The following is a 24,212-nucleotide window of genomic DNA, read 5'->3' on the forward strand; positions in this document are numbered from 1 at the left end:
TAACTCATTACATCATAAATAAAGAATCTTGCATGCATTTACCTTACATACAAGAAACAACCCCAAACTGCTAAAAATATCACTACAAATTACAATTTATTCAAACTACTTTCTGTTATTTAAGTCTCTTCAGTAAGTGATAAATAATTTTCTCATTAAAATGTGGATGTTTCCATCAGTCAAAAGCACTGCTTTTAGTCACTGAAATTGAAAGAATAAGCAAAAAAAAAAAAAATTTAGCCAGAAAAAACTTATTTTCCCAACAGTTAGTTTTATTTAATTTTTTTAATGTCCGATTTTGGAAATACATCATTGCCTTTATGCCGTCACAAGTGATGCACTTTAGCGTGCTACTACGTTAACCGCGCTAAATGTTTACGTTTGTAGACCGTGTTGCCAGGTTATGATAATTTGCGTCGTGACTAATGGCATCAGTGAATAGCATTTCATCACTAGTGATGTCATGTGCAGAAGCGCAAAAAATGAATTTCAATCTGTGTGCCAATTAAAAAAACTTTAAAAATATTAAACTTTGTCAAATTATTTAAAAGACGGTTAAATCCTATGTTTTTCAGAATGCTCTTTAAGAAAAAAATACTTTTAAAATTTTGGAACCAACCCCATTGAGAAATGAAATTTAGTACCACCCAAATATTCAGTGCGTCTTTAATTAAATTTTTAATTATTCAAAAACCATGCAATGTTTTGCTTAGTCCTTCGATGTCTTTTGATATTTAATATAAAACAAAGACAATAAAGTACACAGTATACTTATTGATGCAAAAAGACTTTTTCAAGATTAAAAAATAAATATATTAAAAATGAGTTGTTAATTACAGTCCTCGATTTTTATCTTTAATAGTATCTTTTTAGGATAAATGAGGTTGAGAAATAATTGACATGACATGAAACTGCTGTACGAAAAGCAGTCTTTTATTGAAGCGAAAACTTGTGATGAATGAAAAAGAGCTTCTGAAACATTCGCGTGTGCTAAAATACGCGATTAATGCCAAATGTTGCAGCTTTCAACCTCGTGGTTTGTAGGAAACTCTGGCGTATTTCTCCAGTAGGGGGAAAAGGTTGATTGGGTTACTCTACGTCATCTCAACTCTATGGTTCTTCCTGTCAGGATTTTTGCTGACTCACGTGTACTTTCTAAGGTGGAAAGAAGAAAGGAACTTCGTTCCCTGAGTGGGGAGGGAAAAAGGCTCGACAATGATGTAGAAAGTGTCGACAATGACGTAGAACATCCACTTCCTTGTAGGCTATTATTTTCAACCCTTCTTGTATGTGTTTTATTTTTTGCTGAAGACTTGTACGCTCATTGTTCTGCCACGCCCATTTCACAGCTACTTTCTAGCGATCGCGCGCCCCGAGGATTCTTGCTGAGGCACACATTCTTTCTTGAGTAGAAAGAAGTAAGGAACTTTTTGCTGTTGGTGAAGAGGGTGAAATAGGAGTGGAGGGGGAAGTGCTGGAGAGTGATGGTGGGTGCAATTGCAATCGTTAGATGTAACTTTTGAAATCCGATTGCATCCGCTTCTTATGTCACTCTCTCATTTTTATCTGCTATGTCATTCTACTTCTTAGACATTAATACCTTTTTGTTTTTTTCCACCCTTCTTTCGTTTATTTCTTTATTTTTTTTTATGAAGATTGCCACGCCCATTCGAAAATGTGTATTCTATTCCATCCAAGTTAATTTAAGCCAACATCATTCTTCAAATCTAGATTTAATGCTTATTAGGCTCACCAAAGATATAGCTCTTGAAGATCTTAATAAATTCAAATTTATTTTAACTATAATGTGCTATTTTTTTATGACAGACATAGAAATATAGGAAATTAAAGATGCTTATATTTTCAAATCATGACATAGTGTTTAAAACTTTTTTATCAATTTAAAAATAATCATTTTTATGTTAGTGCTTAAAATGACCATCAAAGCTCAAAAAGTTTTAGATTGGATTTAGTTTTTTAATGATTTTTATAGAATATATCCAGCTGCTCCACAAAATTTCAAAATGCTCCTCAAATTGTTTCTCCAAGGTTAGCCACACTGATAATGTCATTTTGTAATTATGGTGTCCAATGATTCGACTTGTATTAAGTGTTTAATTATATGGAAGTTTTATAGCATTATAAGTCACATTATATTAAATTATCCCATAGCCCACAAATCACTTTCACCTGATTTGTGGGCTATGGGAAATTGAAAGTGGTAAATGGAATTTATATATGTGTTAAAATCTTAAATAAATGCAAGCTTACTTTATTTATTCATTTGCTAGCATTTCTACTAGTAAAAAAAAAAAAACATTTATCGAATAATATTTAAAAGACAGTATAGTATCAATATAATTTCGCGTAATGTAAAATATATATATATATATATATTCAAATTTTAAGCCTCACAATTTTACCTCTTTTTTGACTTTGGGCTGTATTTATCCCTGAATATATAAGTAAAAGCCCATTTCTTCCAACAACACCCTAGCACCAGACACATACTCTGCTGAGAACTGGTTGCCCTATTTGAGATTTAAATCCTTTATATTCTGTAAACGTCGATTTTAGTTCCATCATCAATAGGTACTTATTTTTGTAAAAATACTAAATTTCAAATAAATAAACACTAAATTGTTGAATTTCTCATTTGGTTTTGAGTGAGTCAGTACACCCCCCGCACTCTTCCCGATTTGTATGTCATATTTTGGTACTTTTAAGTGTTGCTGCAAAAATAATATTTTTTTCATAATTTTTACAGTTGCTGTTTGCAAACGACCTGTATAATAATGGATTTTTAATGACGGAAGAACCTCTTCAAAAAATAAAAGAATGAGTGAGGGTGAAATTTTTGATGTATATTTCAATAAATATTTGCTTTTATAATAAGTTTCTTGTTGCTCTTCATATGTATTTTATTATTCTGATTTAATGAACTACAGTAGACACTTGTTTTACGTGGGGGCTATGTTCCACGAAAATGCAGCGTAAATCGAAACTGCGTTGTAGATAACAAAATACTTCATTCTAATGATGACTAATTGTATAATAAGTTTAATTTGTACTTTATCGACTTTTATGCACAACATGCATAAAGAAAAATAAATTAATTTCGTGTCCTGTTTATAAATAGGAGCTATGGCAGTCATTAAGAATTTTTCTCTGTAATTCTTTGCTGAGCATTAACGCATCCATGATCACTTGCGTCACTTCCATGATAGAATCTTACTTCACTAGCAAATCAGAAAGATCATTTCTATTGTCTAGGAAAGGCTCAAAAATTTCAATGTGAACGTTTTTGTTGTGCGTCACCGACATCGATATCCTCGTTGGTTTTGGCCTCCTTTGCCACTTCTAAAAGCTCTTCTTCCAGTGAGTTCTGAACTGTGTGAGTTTAATAACTTTACTTCTGGAAAGAGCTCTGGAACCAATCGTATAAAATGTCTTCGGTAGCCCCCAAGCTCTATTATTAGCACGCCAAAATGCAGTTTATTATGTGTGATCTGAAATCTTTAGGCGTTTGGATTTTGAGAGAAGGGAAAATTTTACCTGTTTGCATTGCCGCATCCGCGTAAAATAAAATAAAGGTGTCAAATTGTAAACCGTGTAAAACGAGGGTCACTGTATGCAGCCAAGAAGCGTTATTAGTAGCCATAGACAATAAAAAAGTACATATCTTCCAACCATTCTTTCAAAAAATGCAGATTATTTTGGAATATTTCATTTGTAGTACTATTTTTAATAAATTGGTGCTAAAACTGAATCGGCACTTTTCTCTCCCGAGATCTACCAGCTAATCAGTAGAATACCATACAAACTGTAGTGGTTTCGTCCTACCAAAAAACACTGAATTTCATCATTAAATAGTATTTTTGACCTTTTGTCAGTTTTAGAGCAAATGAAATATTGCCCTAAATACCGTTGGCCTCGGTTAATCGAATATCGTCGGTTTCAAGAAATATTATTCGATTAAGCGGGGTAATTTTTATTTAGCTTTCTAAATTGACAAACTTTGTCTGAAAATGTGATAATAATAAATCAATAGCTATATAAAGAAAATAATAGTTACTGCTAAAAGAATCTATGAAACAAGCTAAATAAAAAACAAATTAGTTCAATAATTAGTGTATATCACATGTACGTATGAAAATTATAAAAAGTAACCTTGACGTAAGACTTGAGTTATTCAATCTATGTTTTGGCACAATTTTCCAGAGTCTCGACTTATGCAAGGATAGCATTCCAAGAATCCTTGCAGAAGTCGAAATTTCACGTTGTGGAAAAATGTATGTATAAAATTTTTTTAGAAACATACCAAATTCTTCTAAACTGTTAAATAACCCTCAACCTGTTTTAAAGCATTCCTCAACTTTTCGTTACATTTTCTTACATAGAGAACTGAACTTTTACTGTATCTAAAAAATAAAAAAAAAACTGTTTTATTCAACATAAAATGCTTTAAGATGTACAAAATGAATGATCGATGGGAGGGAAAGACATAAAATAAAGAAACACAGTACGCAGTGTGTAGCAATAATAAAATGCTGCACTATAATAGTACTGTACAGTAGATACAGTAATAATATTTATGAGTTAAAAAATGAAGATGATAAGTTATGCCCCCATGATTAGATCATTATTCTTATCTAATACATTTTAAAATCCGGTTGACAGGCCTTTTTTTAATAATGTTTCCATTTATGCAGAGATCAAAGTCGTCCTATATTTCCTATAAATCCTATATTTTTCAAAAAAGGTCAAAAACCACCCTATATTTTCTATAAATCCTATATTTCCAAAAAAAATACTATATTTTTGGTACCCCAGAAGAATCTTATACCTTATGCAAAACGAGTTATGTGACCTTTCATTGAAAGTTATGCCTTGCTTCATCAAAAAAGTAGTTCTTAAAGGGAAAACTGGTGAAAATTTACTTCAGTTAGATCTAATAAAAGATTTGAAATTTCATGTTGATAAATGGCCCCAAATGTACCACAAAAACATTTATTCAAGTTAAAAAAATATTAAAGTATCCTGCACTTAGCCTAAAATTTATAATTTTCTTCAAAAAACAAATATTTTTTAAAAACATAAGGTAAATTTTTAGAAATTATAAAGCTGAAAAATATAAATAATAAAATAGCTAATTAGCATTAAGTAGGAGATTTTGCTCTCATGCAATATTTAAGTCTCCCACATAGTACTAAATATGTTTTTTTTTTTTTTTTTAATATTTTTTTTTCAGTTGAATTTTTCATTTTATTTTCATTTTAAATATAATTATTTTTTTATTATTCATTTGCAAATGTTGATTTAAATATGTGTTTACTAATTATTTTTGAAATTGATTTTTAATATAAATTTGTTTTAAAAAATAGAAAAATTTAATTTTTTGAAAAAAGGCCTCCTGCTGTATATTTCAATTTGGATAAATGTTTTTGTTGTACATATGGGGCTATAGAAGCAACGTTTTATCAGGATGAAATATCCAATTTTCAAAAAAAAAAAAAAAAAATTCTCTATTCCACCTAGTACATAAGTGCTGGTTCAGAATTTGGGATGCAAGTCGGCACTGCTTGGCGTTGTTAAAATTATATGACATATTTTACAATTGTTATGACATAAAAGGGAAAATATAAGGGTGTGCAACTCAACAAAACAATTTTTTTTTTGTATATACAATAATGTACATCGATGACGAAGATATTCCTAAGAATGTAGCAGATAACCCCGTCAATAAGTATTCTGACTAGTGACAAACCAAACTTGAGAGTTTAGACACAATTGTTGCTCTGAGTGATTAAAGACTCTGTAAAACACCCTGTGAAAAATATTGATGTAGATTTAAAAAATGATCCAGTTGTGCAAAGCACCACACTTGAAATAAAAGGAACAGAAATAAAAAAAAACTGCAAGAAATAAGAAGGAAAAATATAAAATCTAAAGCAATGATGTAACAAAAAAATCTTGACGTAAACTGAAAGGTTGTAAGGAAAGCATTAATTCAGCTCAGGCGAAATTGAAAATTTAGGCTCAAATGTAATGCGTTATTGACATTGAGACGGGGCAAGCCATAATAGACGCTAGTAATAAAAATTTAAAAGCTGCTCAGAAAGAGTCGGCACTTCTATGTAATTTGTTGCTAAACCATTCTGATTTTTAATTGAAATAAATTGCTATTTCCCATAATATTATTGTTTTTATTTACTTATTTTTTGCGTGTGAGAAATTTAAAATTTTTATAGTACGAGGGACGTCTTTAAAGTAAGCTCCGTTTTGAAATAAAAAAAGAACGAGAACAGATAAAGCAAAGACATTTATTGCAAAAATATCTACCACCCTTATGCTACATTTCGACACTGCTCCCGTAATTTTCCAAGCATTTGTCATAGCGTGGTACAGGTTTTTGTATACCTATTCGTAGAAATTTGCCGCCTATGTAGTCAACCATGGGGTAACATGTTCTCTGAGCTCATTAATGCTGTTGTGCCACAGACCACCTAGGAAAGACTTTAGATGCCGAAACAAATGAAAGTTGCTGCGAGCGAGGTAGGGGCAGACCGGAGGATCTTCAAAAACGTCCCAGCCAAAGCCCTGTAAGAGTTCTCATGGTCGTCTACACATGCGTAAAATTTGTACAAATAGGTATACAAAACCTGTACCACGCTATGACAAATGCTTGGAAAATCACTGGAGCAATGTCAAAATATAGTGTAAGGGTGGTAGATTTTTGTGCAATAAATGTCTTTGCTCTATCTATACTCGTTCTTTTTTTATTTCTAAACGGACCTTACTTCAAAAACAAACCTCGTATAAGTAAAGAATCAATAAAATATGTCTAACAATTTTTGTATACATACATTTTCATCAGTGGCACTAAAAGGTAACTTTTTTATTATGTGTATGCAAAATTCAAATCATTTTTTGGTGTCCTGCAAATCCTATATTTTTTCAAAAAATGTCCTATATTTTGTCAGTTGGTTACTTTGATCCCTGTTTATAGCAACAGCCCCTCTTCCTGAACTCTTTAATCTACAATACAAGAGCAGCTTCCATTTTCGAAATATTTACTTTGCTTTGCTCCAAACCGATATCTTTTCGTTTCGACTTTTCACTGTGCACATGGAAGATGAACTCATTTATCGAGAATCTTAACCTACTTCCTTAAAAAAAAAACACTCGTGTTGTGGACAAGGAATTCGCGTCAGCTCTAAAATTCATTACTCATGAAAAATTCGCATTATAGCCATTTCGCATAATTTGAATCCCGTTGTAATGGGAGTCGACTGTACGTTATTTTTTGTCTATAATAGGGAATTGCTTACTCAAGGTTTTTTGGGAATGTTTTTCCAAGTCCCTTTCTCCCATCCTTGTCTACCTTATTTTACATTTTATATTTATCAGCATCTAAAATGTGTATGTCTCTTTGTGTTATTTAATTATCGACTGCACTATTTTTTTGTAATTACAAAGACAAATATTTCTTAACAAGAATATTTGCGAAATCTGATTAATGGGGGGAGGGGGTAGAACAATTGAACATTTTCTTTGGTACGCGGCACTGATGTATCTCATGAAGTGATGGACAGAATCAAATAAAAATCGGTCTGTAGGGCTGGCAACTTACTGAATGTACCATGCCTTGCCTTCAATCTTGAAGTTACAACAAACTTTTGCTTCGATCACTCGTCTGGTCTGTGCTAATTCTATGTTAGCTACCACTTTGTTTGGCACTCTTGGCTTCCTTAAGAGGTTTTCCACCTCCAGCTCAGTCACTTCCTATGCCAGGCTGATGAGTGCTAATAAGCACGAAACTGCAGTCCTCGGCCGGAATGGCTGAGCTCGCGGTGTTTTTCATGTTGTGGTCTAGAGGTTATCCTCAAAAGCAGTGCCAGATCTAAAAATTTTCTCAGACCTGGCAAGAGACTTTAAACCGCTGCTTTACCCATCTGTCCTCATGTTTCTAAATCAAATTTCAATGAGGAAAAAAAAGCGTTAATTTGCAGCTCGGGGCAATACGGCACTGCTCAAAAGGTACGTGTTGATTCATTTTTTGTGCCAATAGCTCAAAACAATCGAACACTTTTTCTCGTTACTTGCAAATGCTATATCTTGACAAGAGAAGAGAGAATTCATACAATTGATGCATAGGTAGACTACAGAGGATACAGGAGTTGATTAAACTTTGGTACCCATTGTGGTGTTATTTCTTGTTTATTGCAACTGCTGTATCTCATGAAGTAATGCTCGGATTTAGATGAAATTACCTACACAGAAACAGGTACCAATTCAGTTTTGGCAGCAATTGCCTAAGACTGATTCCTGTCATTGTTTGTGCAAGTTCTAATTGGCTAAATAAAATCAAGAATGTATACGATAAAGTACATCAAAATGTTTTCACTTGCAATTGCCTCAAGAATAGTTAAGAGTTAGAAACAATAAAGAAAATTAAAAAAATTGCCAATGATTCCATTAAGCCTAGTTTCAAATTTGTAGGACTTGAATTACCAGAGATATTAATCAAAAACTGATTTAGCATTCTTTTTCGATTTTAATGGTGGAAAAGTACTCTCACATTGAAAATAAAAGTGCCAATCAAAAAAAACATTTTCTGCCTATTATGGAATTTTTTTAGAATTAAGACTTCAAAAATGAAACTCGTGCCATGGCTTGATAATTTGATAATCAACTATCATCAACAATATTTTGATAATTTTAACTATCAAAACATCACCCAACAGGCAATGGCTTCGTTCAAATGTAGAAGCAATTTTCACCCGTCATACCTTAATGTGCGAGTTTCTACTTTCAAAAAAAAAAAATCCAAGTTTTGAATGCGATTCGATTATTGCTGATGAACAGAGAAATCTCAATGATTAAAAAAAAATGTTGCCATCTTCTATTTGTAACAAATAAAATGCTTGTAGTAAATTAAAGCAAGGCTTTTAAAGTGATTTTTCAGTTTGGGCTCATTATTCTGCTTTTTTTAATAATTATTTTCTGCTTTTTATTAATAGCGATTATTATGTAAGAGTCAAAGTTCATATGAATGAGATCAAAGAAAGTTTCGTGATGGCCACAACATACTAGTTATTGCTGAAACACCTAAATGGGAACACATGAGTCGATATTTTGTAACTTCTCTTTTATGTTCATATTTTTTGATTAGCCAGATTTCCAAACTACTCAGCACAACATTACTTATGTTTAACTTCTAAACATTAATTTTTAAATAACTAGAATTTTCTTTACTACGCTTGAATTCTTTACCAAGGAAATTTGAGATTTTTGAGACACATTCTAAAACAATTTCAATGCTGAAAATAAATTTTTATAACCTTAGACAAAAACTGATTTATTTTGAATGACACTTTCAGAGCTGGAAACTGTACACATGATCTCGATTCAGTTCTTTGGCATTGAGCCATTTGGTTAAACCTTTTTTTTTGCATGACACAGTCATCATCATCATTGGCTGGACAACCCATTGTGGGTCCAGCCGAGAAGAGATAAAATGGAGGGAGGGAGTGAAGACTTTCATTCATGAAACTAAGACCCCAAGTCATGTGATAGATTTTAAAGCAAAGCATTGGAAGAAATCTGATTTCTTTCACTTGCTTCACGCAAAACGTGCCAACCTTTCATAGTCGTTCAGTCACGTAACTGGGAGTCTTTGAGTCAGCTTTTGCTAAGCCAATGATTGGACTTGCTCCCTCCATTTTAATTCCTGCTCTCAAGTCCTGGTCTTTTCCATTAGTTTCTTCCAGTTGCATCTATTTTTTGCTTGACTTCTCCAATTTGGGATTTAAAAGTTTTGAAGTCTCTTTCCAAACAATCAACCATCGAATTTTTGGTCTTCCGTTTGCCAGTTGATCTTGCATGTAGGATCTTAAGTGGGATGGGTTCAGGGGACATGCGAATTACATGTCTTGTCCATCTCATTCTTTGCAATTTAATGTATTTTATGACGTCCGCATCTTTATAGCATCTTGTACAGCTCAAAGTTATCATTTTTCTCCATGCTCCATTTATTTTCACTCCTCCAAAAATGCCATGTAGACTTTTTCTTTCGAAGATTGACAAAACAGACTTGTGCTTTTGGTTCATTGCCCATGCCTCTGAACCATAAGTCAGAATTGGCCTAATGATGGTTTTATAAAGCAAGATTTTTGTTTTGGTCTTAATAAGTTTAGAATTGAAGTATTTTTTCATTCCAAAATAGGCTCGATTTGCAGCAATTAATTTAATATTTAATTCTGGTCCTAAATCCTTCTGGCCATAATATATATATATATATATATATATATATATATATATATATATATATATATATATCCTAGAGGTCCCGACAGACGTTGTTCTGTTCAGACTTTGTAAATTGAAAAGTTAAAATATTTCAATAAACTATCAAGTGTTTGAACTGTTTTGTTAAAAAAAATGAGGAAAAAGAAAATGTTTTAAGCTGCTTGGTGTCAGAATGCGTATATTTATTACAACTTGATTTATCTAATGCCCACTGAGCAGTTTTATTAACTATTTTTTTACCCGTACTTGATAGTTTGTACCTTCAGTCATACTCAAAGGATAAAAAGCGTCCTCAGATCTTAAGTGTAAAAAAACTAACTACCCATGTAGAACAAACAAAATCACATCCCCATATGAAAAAGAATAAAACAATCGAAAGGATATCGTTTAAAAAAAATGATAAAAGTAAAAACAGTTCTCTGAATAAGTGAAAATCACTCATCCCTCCCCCCTCCCTCCCAATGTAAAATAAACACATTCTTCAAATAAAATGACTGAACACTCTTTAAAAACCAAAAGCAATTCTTTGCAATTTGAAATATTTCGCCAAATAAACAAAAAATACAATAAATTACATTAACAGTAGCTTTAAAATGTAAACAAATGATCACGCAACTCTATTGTTTTTTCGCCAAAGTCGCCAAGCCACCACATTACTGTAATCCAGTCGATCAGCGAGGGAAGCGAACTCCAAGCGATTAGCCGTTCGATATTTTGAACAAAAACTTTTAATTCTTCATATATTGCCTAATTTGTTCCTTCCACCAAAGATAAAGATCTTAAAAAGCACTGATCTTTTGTGTACAGAACTACCCTGTTGTAATTTATCTGGACGAAAATAAAATTTGTCTCGTCTTTAAATTCTATCATCTTTTCCTTTAATAATGTACTGATTAGTTAGATAATCCTTAAAGTATTCTTAACATTGGTGCAAAAACTCAGATGAATTTGAGCCGAGAAACAAATGTTGCTAGGTCGGTACTTTCCGATCATTTGGTTAGGTAAAACAGGTTAAAGCACCGATCCGGTCACATGATTCAACTACGACGACAGAACACACGCTTTGCATGAATTTTCCAGTATTTTACTTTAAAATATATCACTGAACCTAAAATCGTTGCTTTCAAGAGAAATGAAGGCTTTACTCTCTCCCTCTACGTTTTTTTCTTTTCTTAATTGACATAGCACAGAGGAAATTTCATTACAAAAAGCAGAGCTAGCTTTCTTATTGTCCTTTAGCAACGGGTTAAATATTTATTTCAGTTCTCGCTTAACAATAGGGTAAAATAAAATTAATCATTTGGGAGATATAACCATCCAATGTTTAAATTAATTAATTAACAAAAACGTTTCCGATTCGATCCATCGCCTTTCGAAACCATGCTTGCCATAACTTAATTACATACATAAAATTTGATCGAAATCGGTCCAGCCGTTTAAAAGCCTTATGGTGACAAACGTCCACACAGAAGAATTTTATATATTAAGATATTGCTTAAGCTTGTAAAATGTATTTTTCTAAGTTTTTTTTTTTTTTTTTGCGTGACACAGTACATGTATAAATTTATTAGATTTTTATGCAGTGGTTTTTCATACAGTGGCCACAAAAAAAAATAACTTTTTTTACTTACACATAATTTTTTAATAATGGTCAAATGGATTCTGCTGATGTAAAAATTTGAAAATCCAAAAACACTCGAAAGCTCTCAGAAATTCAATATTTTTATATATTATGAAGAAAAGAAAAAAAGAATATGAAAGGGGGATAAAGATTGTTCTTTTTTAAACCAATTTAAATTGCAAAATGTTGTAAAAATAAAAAAGGCATCCAATTAGCGCAGTTAAGTAATTGCTGTGAGAAATCCTCCTCCCATTTACAAATATTAGGTTCCGCATTTAAAAAAATGCATACATAGATAATTTTTATGCTTTTTCTTTATAAACAAATTGGATGTGTAACTTCCCTTTTGCTGTTTTCTATGTATGTAGATAAATTATGAAAAAATTACTTTTAAAAGCTGTTTACATTTTTTATACTTAAAACCAGGTCATTTTTGCAAATATTACAGAATATATTTTTAATTTCAAAAACAATACAATAAAATGAAAGATTTACACATGGTGTGGAATTTTTCCAAACAGAAGCTTTGTTTATGATTTTTTGTAATTGCATGGATAGTTGGACGAAAAGGGTGAACATTAACAATAGAATCATCATATTATACTCACACATTTGCATAGAAAGCCATTATACCCACATAATTGCATAGATAACCAATCAACTCTTCTCATTTCCTCCCCTCCAAAAACCCATACATTATAATCCAATACAGGTAGAACAATGTCAACTATATTTACAGCATTCAAGCAAAAATCCCAGTCCATGTAACACATTTGTAAGACTTCACGGGAATTTCTAATGAAGTATAAAATTCATATGATTTGTCATTTGTTGAAAAAAACTGTCTATTTATTTATTATTGTTAATTATATATTTTTCAGAAAATCTATTAGAGGAGTTGGGGGGGGGGGGGGCTAGACTATACTGACCCAGGACTTAATCATGTTATACATTCATAGTGATTCAAGAAGTTAAATTGACCAATTTAAAAGTAACATCAGTGAACATGGGAGTGAAGCAATGGTCAGGCATGCCAATTTTTATGCAAAGTTAGTCAGGACATTGTCCTCTTTTAAAAAAGAATGACAGTAGTTCTTTGATAGTATCTTGCCCAATTAGTTCTTTACTATGAAGGTCACGTCTGACCACAGGGAGGACGTAAGAGTAACTTTCTGAGTAAACGTTACAAGCGCTGAGGGTATGCTAAAGTCAAAGCTACATTTTGTTTACAGTGGAAAATGGACAAGTTGATTAACATCCTAAAAATTTCAGTTAATTCATTCATGATGCAGAAACTTCAGTTAAGAGATGCACTTAGAAATATTGGACATCATTTAATGTTATTTACTCATTATAACAAAATCAATAAAATAATTATCGGAGAAAGAACCACATTTTATTAATAATGTTAAGAAATAAATTTTAAAGTGAACTTGCCTTAGTAACTTTAATAAGGAGAAAAATTGAACAGTACATTTTCAGGTTTATAAGTCAACTTATTTTTGAAAAAACTGCTGCTTGATTTAACATCTGAGTTTTTTTCTTTTTTGAAGCTTAGATTTTTAGCGGTTTACCTGTTTATCAATTTTATTATAAGCTGTATTTGTTTTAGTTAAGTGAAAGGTTAACATAAGTCAATTTCTTCAAATGCTAATGCACTAAAATTTGATGCTGATTTCTTTTTTTTTTTTTATTCAAAGTCCTAAAATAATTAAAATTTTCTTTAACAAATTGTATTTTTAGAGTGTAGAAATAAATTCTGAGAAACTCAGGGGGGAAAATAAGCAGTTTTCAAGGTTTTTTAAAAGCATATGCACTGTATAAGTGAACATTTTAATCAAATTTGTTTTATGTCACATAGATATAAAAAGGAATTAACTTTTTTTTTTTACTTCAATGGATTTTGCGCATGGTGCTGATGATTTTGTTCGGAATTTCAAAGTGCTACCTAACATTTGTATACAGGGCGTTCCCTACTCAAATCAGTAGCAAATTAGTTTCTAAAATCTTAGTTTTAATATTTTGTAAGGATTCTACCATCAGTATACCAGAAATATAAGTTTGCGTTCTAAAGAGTTCTTGGTTTATTAGAGAGCAAATTGATATTTTTCCCGATTGAAATGAATGAATGCACAATTCATTAGTTAGAAGATAGTTAGATGCAATTACTGGTGGAAGAGGGTTATAACTGTTAACAAAAATAAATTACACCATTTTACAGTTAGAGTTTTGAACTTGGACTTTTGCTTGAATGCTATTTATCTTACTTCTTGAAATGTGATGCATTAACAATAAACAAACCCCTGTAAATTATTCCTAAATAGCTTCATTTTAGTAAAACTTTGCAAATTTAGAATTTATTATTCATATATTTTGTAAAAAACAATAATACTTATCAATTAAATAAATTTTCATTTTTTAAAATCAACTTTTAATAAAAATGTTTATATCTTAGTAAAATGATCTTACAGATAAAACAGAAATCTTTTAAATGCCATAAACAAACTTTTTGTAAGATCATTCATACTAATATCGTAAATTGTAGGCACATAGACATTCTCTCGTAAAATCATGAGCAATTAATGAAATATGAAATATTTATCAAACTCCAAACTATTTTGGTAAACAATATACATATCCATATAGAGATAAAATTTTGTTTGACTTAGAAAAATTTAAGATAACATAGCCATAAATTTACATAACTTTATTTTACAAGCTCTGCAGTGTATTTTCTTGCAGAAAACATTCCATGTCATATAGATATTTGTATATATATATTTTATATATATTATGTACATTCTCTACAAAAAAGATAAAAATTGAAAAGTGAAGTTTACACACAGTGCAAACTTTACAAAACAACAAAAACTAGATTTAAAAAGATCACAAAAAGTAAGTTATATGTGCAGCTAATGCACAAGGTCCCCACTTTAATATCTCTTCGATGTGTACAACAATTCTTAAAAGTGGCAATATTTATACAGGTCAGTGTGAGTGAAGAATTCACTTCTTGACTTCATACTGAATAACAAGGCATTATACTGTATCAGAAGAAATGACAACCTACAAAAAGGAAAACATTTGCTTAGATACTTTCAGGGAAGCAAGGCTATTTATACCTAAAACCTTATATGAAAAAACTGTATGGTGCAAAGAAATACAAGAAGAATTTTTACACTCTGAATTACTTTTTAGAATAATTTTTATTGGTTGGCTACAAGAACTATGAAAAAATTTTTTTCGATAAGTTCACCAAATTTTCCTGATAACATTTACATTACCAATGATAATGGTTCCCTCTCTTTGCCCTACTTAAAATCCATTTTATGAATTTCTCTGTCTGAACGACCAAATATTCTGATGGTCCCGGCAAAACTCCATAGACTCAAGATAGGCTGTACCTCTCTGTACTCTAAACACCTTATAATATGAAGCCCATTTTTACTTTCTTCTATATCTAATATATAAAAGAAAGTATTGGATTCGCGCAAATTTTTGAATTTCGACAGATTTAAACGTTTTGAGGTGTGCTGAGTCCATTTTGACCATTTCTGGAAAATATATGTCTGTCTGTGTGTGTGTCACTTATAGGTGGCCAGTTTTTTGTAGCCGCTCTACAGGAAAACTACCGCATGAAATCGAACAAAATTTGGTACACATATGTGCCCCTATGTGAACTTGTGCCCATTGGTTTTTTGGCGCGAATTCCTCCAAGGGGGGTGGAGAAATGGGACGTTTGTTGAGTTATGCATGCTTGCTATTCCCTAAGAAGTAACTGGCGGAATCAAACAAAATTTGGTCCATATGTTGCCCCTAACACGTACAGCTGTTGATTCAAATTTGGTGTCAATAAGCTCAAACGTGGGTTGAGGTAAAGAATGTTTTTTTGTCGTCAATTGTGACTGCTGTATCTCAAGAAATAATGAAAGGAATCACACAAAAATTTATCAACAAGTCGCCCTTAGAGGGTATAAGAGCTGATTCTATTTTGGCGTCAACAGCTGAAAACGGGATGGCGCAATCGAACGTTCATTTTTTTTTCCCATTGTGAGTGCCATATCTCAAGAAGTAATGCTACATTCTGGAAAAAATTAGGAATAAATATGAATCCCAGGGTGGCAACAGGAACTGTGAAAAAAAGTTCCCTGACTTTTCCCTGATTTCCCTGATTAAGTTCACCAAATATCCCTGATTTACGTTACCAAAGATAATGGTTTTCTTTCTTTGCTCTACTTGAAATCCATTGTATGTTTGTATAAAATGCAGTTCAAATTTTAAACGTTTTAAGTTGTGTAAAGTTGTTGAGCTAAAGATATATTTTAAAAAGATGCTACTTTTTTAATAAAATGGTTAAAAAACAAGCGTATCAAGTCTTTTTTTTGGGGGGGGGGGAACTACAAAACAGTATATTAATTTTTTCTACAATGGAAAGACTATAGAAAATTAAAAAAAAAAAAAACTTTACTTCCAGAAACACCACTTAGCATAAGAATTGTAAGAAATTATTAAAATTACTCTTAAAAACATATGTGTATTTGTGATAGAACTAAAAAGTAATAGAAATTATTTTGAACTAAGTTTTCAAACAGTATAATAATTGTTGCAAGAATAACAAGTAATAGTGAAAGAATAGAAGTAATGTAGTTATTCTTATCTAACTAATTGACATATTTATGCAAAACAGATGAAACCATTTGACATCCATTCATGGGGAGCTTTTCTCTAATCAAGAACATAGAGTTTAATGAGTGAACACAGCATTTTAACAATGAAAAAATAAAGATATTTACTTAAGTACACAAGTTAACTCTATTTCAAATGATTTCAGTATGTAACGAAAAAAAATCTTAGATTGCTTTTGTAACAAACAACTTTGAAATGCAAGAAAAAAAAAAAGTTAATTTCAAAATATATAAAAGAAGAATACAATATGGTTATAAAATTAAAGAATCAATTAAGTCTGAAGAAAAGAAAACTTTTATAATCTGCAGTGACAACAAATAGTATAATGGCAACGAAGGTTTTTTATTGAAAGTTCAATTTTAGCAATTAAATTAAAAACGCGAAGAAGTAATAAATTTTAAGCTTTTATAGTATTATTTCAAACAGGGTTGCCACGGAAGTTCAAGAATGAAATTCCCTGACATTTCCAGGTTTTCCAGGTGGTTTTGAGAAAAATTCCAGGTTATCGATCTCCACCTTCATTTTGCAACATTAATATATACATCTCAAATTTTGATAAAACTTACCTCATTTTCAAACCTTACAAACAATGGTTACCAAATTTAATTTACTCAAGCTGAAATAATCAAAAATATGTACTAAGGGTGGTTCAATTTTTTTTTCTCTCAGCTCGAGTCCAAGACACCCCTTATTTTTTTTAGACTTACTAATAGTATTGTGCTGTAAAAGTTTTAGCTTCTTACTCAAATTTTAAGAGGTTGCTCAATGACCCCTTCATTTAACATTAGCCCTAGAATAGAAAAAGTCACAAATTTAGAAACATTTAATTTCCCCAGCTGTTTTTTTTTATGTAAGTAATTATTTTATTGCAATGAATATGCATATAACTCGTGTAGATTATAGTATGTAACATTGTTTTTTCAGTTCAATGTATTTTTTTAACCCTCTCCACATACTTATGAAGTTTGAGGGAGGGGGTCGAGCACCCTCTTTCAGTTGGAATAGGAAATTAAAATTCTTCCAGTATTTTACTATCCACAAGTCTAAAAACATTGAGTGCTGTCCTGTTTTCTAGGAGAAACCTTTTTTTTTTAAGTGTATTTTTGAACTACCCTAATGTACTAACACAAGTGAAGCAAATCACTGTAATAAACAATTAATGTAAATGTAGCATATCTAATTTTCAATAGCGAGGAGCCACTGCCTTACATCAAGTGAAAGAACTGCAAAATTAACAATTGTGATATCTGTATCACAAAAATAAAGTTAATTGCTAAAATAATCTGAACTAAAAACTTATGAAACCTTAAACTTTTTCAATTATTGCCTTCTACCCCTCCAATCCGTTGAACTCAAAGCGCTTTTAGACTTTGGCCTGTAAAAAAATCATGCATCTTTTAGCTTCACATATTTCCCCTGTTTGTGCTCATAAAACAGGAGTGCTCCCCCCCCCCCCCAAGTTCAATGGCACAACCCCCCCCCCCCAATATTTCTGAATGCCTTAGCGCTTTTTTTATTTTTAACCCTCTTTTTCTATTTATTTTTTTTACCTATTTATTTATTTTTAATTATTGTTTTGAAAGAAAAGTGTGCTCGCTCCCCAATAAAATACACACACACAGATGAAAATAATAAAGTAAAATAATATGAGTAAATAATTTGAAAAAAAAAATAAAGTAAAATAAATAATTAAAAAATCCCCCCCCCCAAAAAAAAAACTCCTGTGGGCACCCTGTCATAAAGTTAAATTTTGAGCATTGATCAGAAACTTCTCTGATGTGCAAAATTTTTTTTAATCGGATTACTTTTATTTTGAAAGAAAGAAGCGCATTGGAAGTCTTTAAATATCACTACCAAAATACTAAAAGATTAGCGATACTTCTGTAAAAAAGAAACTTTCTAAGTTTAAAATTGTCTAATGAACTAAATTTACCGAACAAAATTGTTTAGAATAATACGATTTCATCAATTAATTTAAAGAAATAATATAAAATATGAAAAGATTATTGCAGCTGATTAAAAACTTCAGTCGCACTGGCAGACAAAACAATGTACTGTGCATCATAACAACTTCAGAACTGCTGACGTAAACAAGCAGTGTTTAAACAGAGCCCGCTCAAACGAGGAGGAAAAGAACTACCTTCTGCGCATGTCCGCCGCCGACTGCTATGGCGCACGTGCCAATGGCAGAGAGTTGATAAAAAGAACTGTAGGGGGAAGAAGAAAGAGGGGAATGACAAAACGACGAATGGGAAGGGAATGGCGGCGAAAAAAACAAGGCTGAAAGTTTTTTTTTTTTTGACGTCATAGACCGCGGGCCGCGCTAAGAACGATCGGAAATATGCAATTTCTCATTTTCCCTGACATTTCCCTGATTTTCGGCCATTTTCATTTTCCCTGACAATTCCAGGTTTTCCCGGTTTTCCCGGTGCGTGGCAACCCTGTTCAAAAACCAAAATGGAATAAAGGCAAAGGAGCTTAGGCATTAATGAAGGCTTCCTCTTTGCCTATATGGTTGTTTATTTTACATAGCATTGAAAGTGTAAAAGGAAATTTCAAGCTAGGTAAAATAAACAACCTAACAGACACAGAAGCAATCTTAGGAAGTTCATCCTGTGGTTAATAAGTAAGATTCAATACTTTGACGTTGAGGAAAAAAGATGCACAAATATGCGGCAGTGTATAATCTCACCTCATTAATTTTACTTTTTTTTTTGAACAGATAATTGGCGGAAAATGCGTAGGGAATTAGAGTAGGACTTAATTTTGTAAAGCAAAAAAAAAAATTTTTTTCTTCATAAAAATCAAGTTTCCCTGATTTTTTGTTATTTTTTCAAAATTCCCTGATATTTCCCTGACTTTTCCCTGATTAATAAAGTTCCCTGACTTTTCCCTGATCTCCCTGATTTTCCTGATCTGTCGCCACCCTGAATCCATATGTAAACAGGTGTTGGTTCAATTTTGGCGCTAATTGTTCCATGGAAAAGGGGGGGGGGGGCTGTTTTTTTTTTTTGAATAAAAATAGCTTTGTAATTGCAATAAAAAGAAAGATAAATCGTAACAGATTGTCGCCTGCGTATTTGGCCTGATTTTAATTATTGGAAAATGACCAGAAAATTGGGATGGTTTAAACTTTTGAACTGTTGCCATCTTGTGTTTGTTAACAAAGAAATGTTTGTAATTATTTTAAGCAAGGCTTTTAAAATAATTTTCAATTTTCATTCTTTGCTTTGCTTTTGAGAAAAATCGAGAATTGGGATGGTCGTCAAGTTTTGGGTGTGTAATTTTGTCTTTGTTGGGAATAGTGCTTCCTCGTCAAGCATGGGAAGGGACCAGAATTATAAAAAAGTCATAGAAGAAAGTTTTGTAATGGCAACAACATACTAGTTAACCATGTCTGTTTACAAAGCTTTCTAAAAAAATCCAAACGGTGATAACAAACTCTAACTAGAATTTTGGAGGGAAAAAAAAACTGAATATAGCAATATCTATCAATTAAATAATTATATTTTGTTAACACATTTTAACTAAGGTTACTTCTTAAAATTATTTTCATTGTAAATAATAATAAGGTTTTTCCCTTAAACTAAAGTTCAGAAAACTCGATAAGTTTTTCACTGAATTCACAAAAAGGGACTCCTGATAAAGTTATTAGGAATAACCATTGTGAACGCTTAAAACTTCTCCCACTAATCTTCTAAAAACAAACATGAGTCAAAATATAGTTCAAATGATAATTTAAAACAAAATGCTACTAAAACCTACCAATTTCTTCATTGCAAAAACTATGAGCTGCTGCTGGCCACATTGCTGACAGTGATACCTTGTTGCTGCAAATGTGCACGCAACATTTGGTTTTCGTTCTTCAACTCTTCACATTGCTGACGCAGAACATCTAGATCCATATTCAGTCGTTCATTTTCTTTTAGAACATCAGGCATCCTTGCACTGGCTGCTCTCAGTTCTTGTATGTAGTCACAAGCCTTTGCAAGGATTCCTCCCTTGCTTTGGGAATAAAACTGTAAATTATACAGAAAAATAACTCTCGACAAAAAGCATGATATTTTTAACTGTTGAAAATGACTGTTTGGATAATTATTCTTTTCATTATACAGTACAACCTTGTTTATACAGACGCATCAGTTTACTGTCACATCATCCTCATATATATAATAGCCAATAATCGAGTAATGCTGACGTCATCAAAAATGAAACTCGCACCATGGCATGATGATCTGATAATTGATATGCAGGGAAATCTTTATTGTGACTGGCTGAACTGGATCCAGTAACTTAACTGTTTTACTGGTAAGACTCATTTTAGGAGAATGAAGAAACGTAAAAATGGTCAACAAAGAATGCTATCTACTGGAGTTTAGAGTTAATCTACTGGATTTAGGGTTAAAATTTCAACTATCAAAATGTCGCCAAAAAATTTCTTCGTTCAAATGTAGAAGAAATTTTCACCCGTCATACCTTGACTGCGACTTTCTAGTTTCTTAATATAGTACAACACATGTGGCATTTGATGAAGCATGGTCGCTCACACGCTTTATTATCAATAGATCAAAATGAAGAGCAAATGTTTGACGTATTTATATTTTCCTTCTTGCCATCACAAATTAAAATTAGTATCGAGGTAAACATAAAAACTCCAAAAATAGCTTTAAATTTGATGTGGATCGATGGGATATGGATAAACAAGATTCTGCCGTATAATCAAAACAGATATATAAGGTGATTCCACCTGGGACAAACTGGAGTAATTTTTTCCCTACACATGCATAGTAATATATAAATTATTTAGAATTAAATTTGCCAACAATGAAATGAAGTACCTAACTTAAGTGATTGGTTAAGCAAAAAATATACAAAATCCTTATAATTTGTCACTTTTAAATGAAGTTTATGTGTCATGTGCATCTCTGAATCTATTGTTGTGATTAAAAAATATATATATATGGGATATTTTTAGAGCTAGTTTCAAAAGAAAAAAAAGGGAGCCATTCCGCAGAAAATTCGACATTTTGTCCTGCATGTGACAGCTCAATATTTTATTACATTAAATGTGATACATTACCCAGAATTTATTTTTTAGTAGGGACCAAAAGCATATTAAAAAAAAACTTTTTTTTAAACAAACGCTCTTTGTTGGTTTCTATATTTCCTAAAATGTGTAACCCTTTTTAAATTAAACAGAGGCCTTCTGAAAAATTCCCAACCATTGACAGATTTTTTGATTAAACCGAGTCTAAAAGCTCAAGATCTTCGATTTCGTGCTCTTCCACATGCATTTCTATGAGCTCATCTACTATCAGCTCTAGGAAGCTTAGGAATCCAGCAGTTCTTGAATGTCATCAGTATCCACTTTAACATTTATTTGCTGGGCATAATCAACAACTTCTTCCACCGCATTACTAGTTTCAGTTAACTCTGGCAGATTCCGGGTAAGTTTCAGGGATGAAAAAAAGGAGTTTTTCCCAGTTGTCATTTTATGTTTTTTATGAAACATGATTCCAAGATTGCCTGATGATTCTCATTGCATCCAAAACATTTAGTAACTCCAGAAAGTCAAAGTATTACTGTATTCAATTTATGTAATTTAAAAAATTGCCCAAGAAATCGTACATATATGAAAAATTGGTTTTTGTGCTTACATTTTTATTTTAAATGAAATACATGGAATGATTTTTAAAAAGAAAATTGAATTGTAAGCATATTCTAACAGAAAAAAAAAGCTTAACTTTTCACGATTGATGCTCATGTTTCGTTTAAACCCTTAAATTGCAGTTGTCCTTTGATACGTTGAGACTTCATTCTATCACAGTTTCTTCAAATAATATTCATTTACGTTTTCTAATGGGCTCAACTCAATTCCTCCCCTCAAATGAGCAGTAGAATATTGTTTTGAAGAAAGGCAAGTTTTTCTAAAGGTCCATTGTATAGCCAGTTGAGGGGAGGGGATTTAAAGAAAAATTGGTACTTGTTTTTCAATCACTGAATATTGATTGGGAAGTGTATATCATTGCAATGTAAAAGGATAAATGCATTTGAAAACTGTTTTATTTATTTATTTTTTTTCCCTTTCAAACTGTAAGCATTACCTTCAACAGAGGCAGAGAGGGAAAACGAAATTATGCCTCTCTTTTAAGATTCCGTAGATTTTCAGGTTAGAGGATGTTTTACTTTATATTAATTATAATGTGAAGCTTGTATCGTCTCATACATTGGGTAATGCAAAGTGACTAAAGAGTTATTTCATGTCTAAAGAGCAAAAGACTCAACTTATGTTAAGAAACGCATTTAAAAGCTCTTAAATAAATTTTTTACACTCTACTACGAAAATATTCATTTTATCAAAGAATCCTTTTTCGTTAAAATTTACTTATCGCAGTATAGTCTGGAACCAGTTAACTGTGATAAACACCCAGTAGCCTAGAAACTTTCTAGCCAGTCTGCGACACTATTTTGGGCAGTTGAAAATAATCTGCAGCATTATTATTAGTTCTGTTTTCATAAAATACACAAGTCCCTTGAAAGGTCAAGCTTCAGATATGTTCCAACTGGCCAGTGGCCACTAGACACGAAAAACTTGGTGGCCCCCACCGTCGCCGAGTTTTAAAGTATAAAAAGGGTTGGGGGGGGGGGGGATTCATTACTTCCATAAAAATAAATAGAACTCTGCACACTATGAAAAACAATTATTCAATTCATATTTATTTAAATGTGGAAAATTCAAGTTAAAATAGATTTTTGAATTTTTTTTTCAAAAAATGAATAAATAAATAAATTAGTGAATGAGAGATTGGCAGGAAACTGCATTTTAGATGAATGTTTTAGTTTATTGCAGAGCTTCCAAAGCAATGAGGATCAAATACAATTGTGCAGATAATAATTCATGTTTCATAAAAATAATTTAAAAAAAAAACAAGATTTCTTGTAAATTTTTTCTTGTTACCTTCAATAGTTTGTATTGAAGTAAACAGATCAAAACTTGATCCAATTCTTTTTTTGGGAACTTAGGCAAGTGCGAATGACCAAACATGGCGTCTACGCGAAAAATTCAATGATTATAAATAGATTTTTTAATTTGTAAAGTAGTAATAGAGAGAGATTCAAGTAGAAATTAAGTAGATTGAAATAGTCAGATTTTAGCACATATGCCTCTAAAACAATGAATATAGGATAATATTGTAAAGATAAAGTTTGGCACTTTTCAAAACAATAATTAAGAATTATCCGAACAAAATGGCACATTTTGCACAATTTTCAACAGCATGAATTGCAATAAACATCTAATTCCGTTTATGAAAACGTAGCTTGGGAATGACCAAACATGGCGACTACGCCAAAGACTAAGATCTTAATTACTGAATTTGTTGCTAAAAATAATTTAAAAATAAAAACCCTCATGAGACTACACTTAAGTTGAAAAGTTTTTAGCGCTTTTGAGTCCAAAACAATGAGGATAAGGTGAAATTTTAAATATAAAATTTTTCATTTCTCAAGAAAACTATTTTAAAAAATCCAAAGCAAAAAAAATGCTGCACATTTTAAGTCATTTTTTTAGTTTGCAGTTAAATGAAACATCCAA

The 24,212-nt window shown here is 31.6% G+C and overlaps 2 protein-coding genes across 4 annotated transcripts in view; one reads left to right on the plus strand and one right to left on the minus strand.

The window, feature by feature from the left end:
* The window catches only part of LOC129216378 (ribosomal oxygenase 1-like), a 64,023-nt gene extending 61,135 nt beyond the window's left edge, over positions 1-2,888 (plus strand). The window contains exon 16 of the mRNA XM_054850593.1: positions 2,768-2,888. Within this exon, the coding sequence (XP_054706568.1) occupies positions 2,768-2,842 (75 nt within the window). The 3' untranslated portion in view covers positions 2,843-2,888. The remainder of the gene's footprint in view (positions 1-2,767) is intronic.
* Positions 2,889-14,586: 11,698 nt separating this feature from the next.
* The window catches only part of LOC129235254 (upstream stimulatory factor 2-like), a 59,265-nt gene continuing 49,639 nt past the window's right edge, over positions 14,587-24,212 (minus strand). The window contains exons 9-10 of one of the 3 annotated variants that reach the window (XM_054868966.1): positions 20,384-20,619; positions 14,587-14,998 (exon numbers count right to left, since the gene is read on the minus strand). In XM_054868966.1, the coding sequence (XP_054724941.1) occupies positions 20,404-20,619 (216 nt within the window). In that variant the 3' untranslated portion in view covers positions 14,587-14,998; positions 20,384-20,403. Of the gene's footprint in view, positions 14,999-20,383; positions 20,638-24,212 lie in introns of all 3 variants that reach the window. The other 2 variants (XM_054868964.1, XM_054868965.1) reach the window with 2 other exon arrangements.

The sequence above is a fragment of the Uloborus diversus genome, chromosome 2 (genome assembly GCF_026930045.1).
Source record: "Uloborus diversus isolate 005 chromosome 2, Udiv.v.3.1, whole genome shotgun sequence".
Lineage (NCBI taxonomy): Eukaryota > Metazoa > Arthropoda > Arachnida > Araneae > Uloboridae > Uloborus > Uloborus diversus.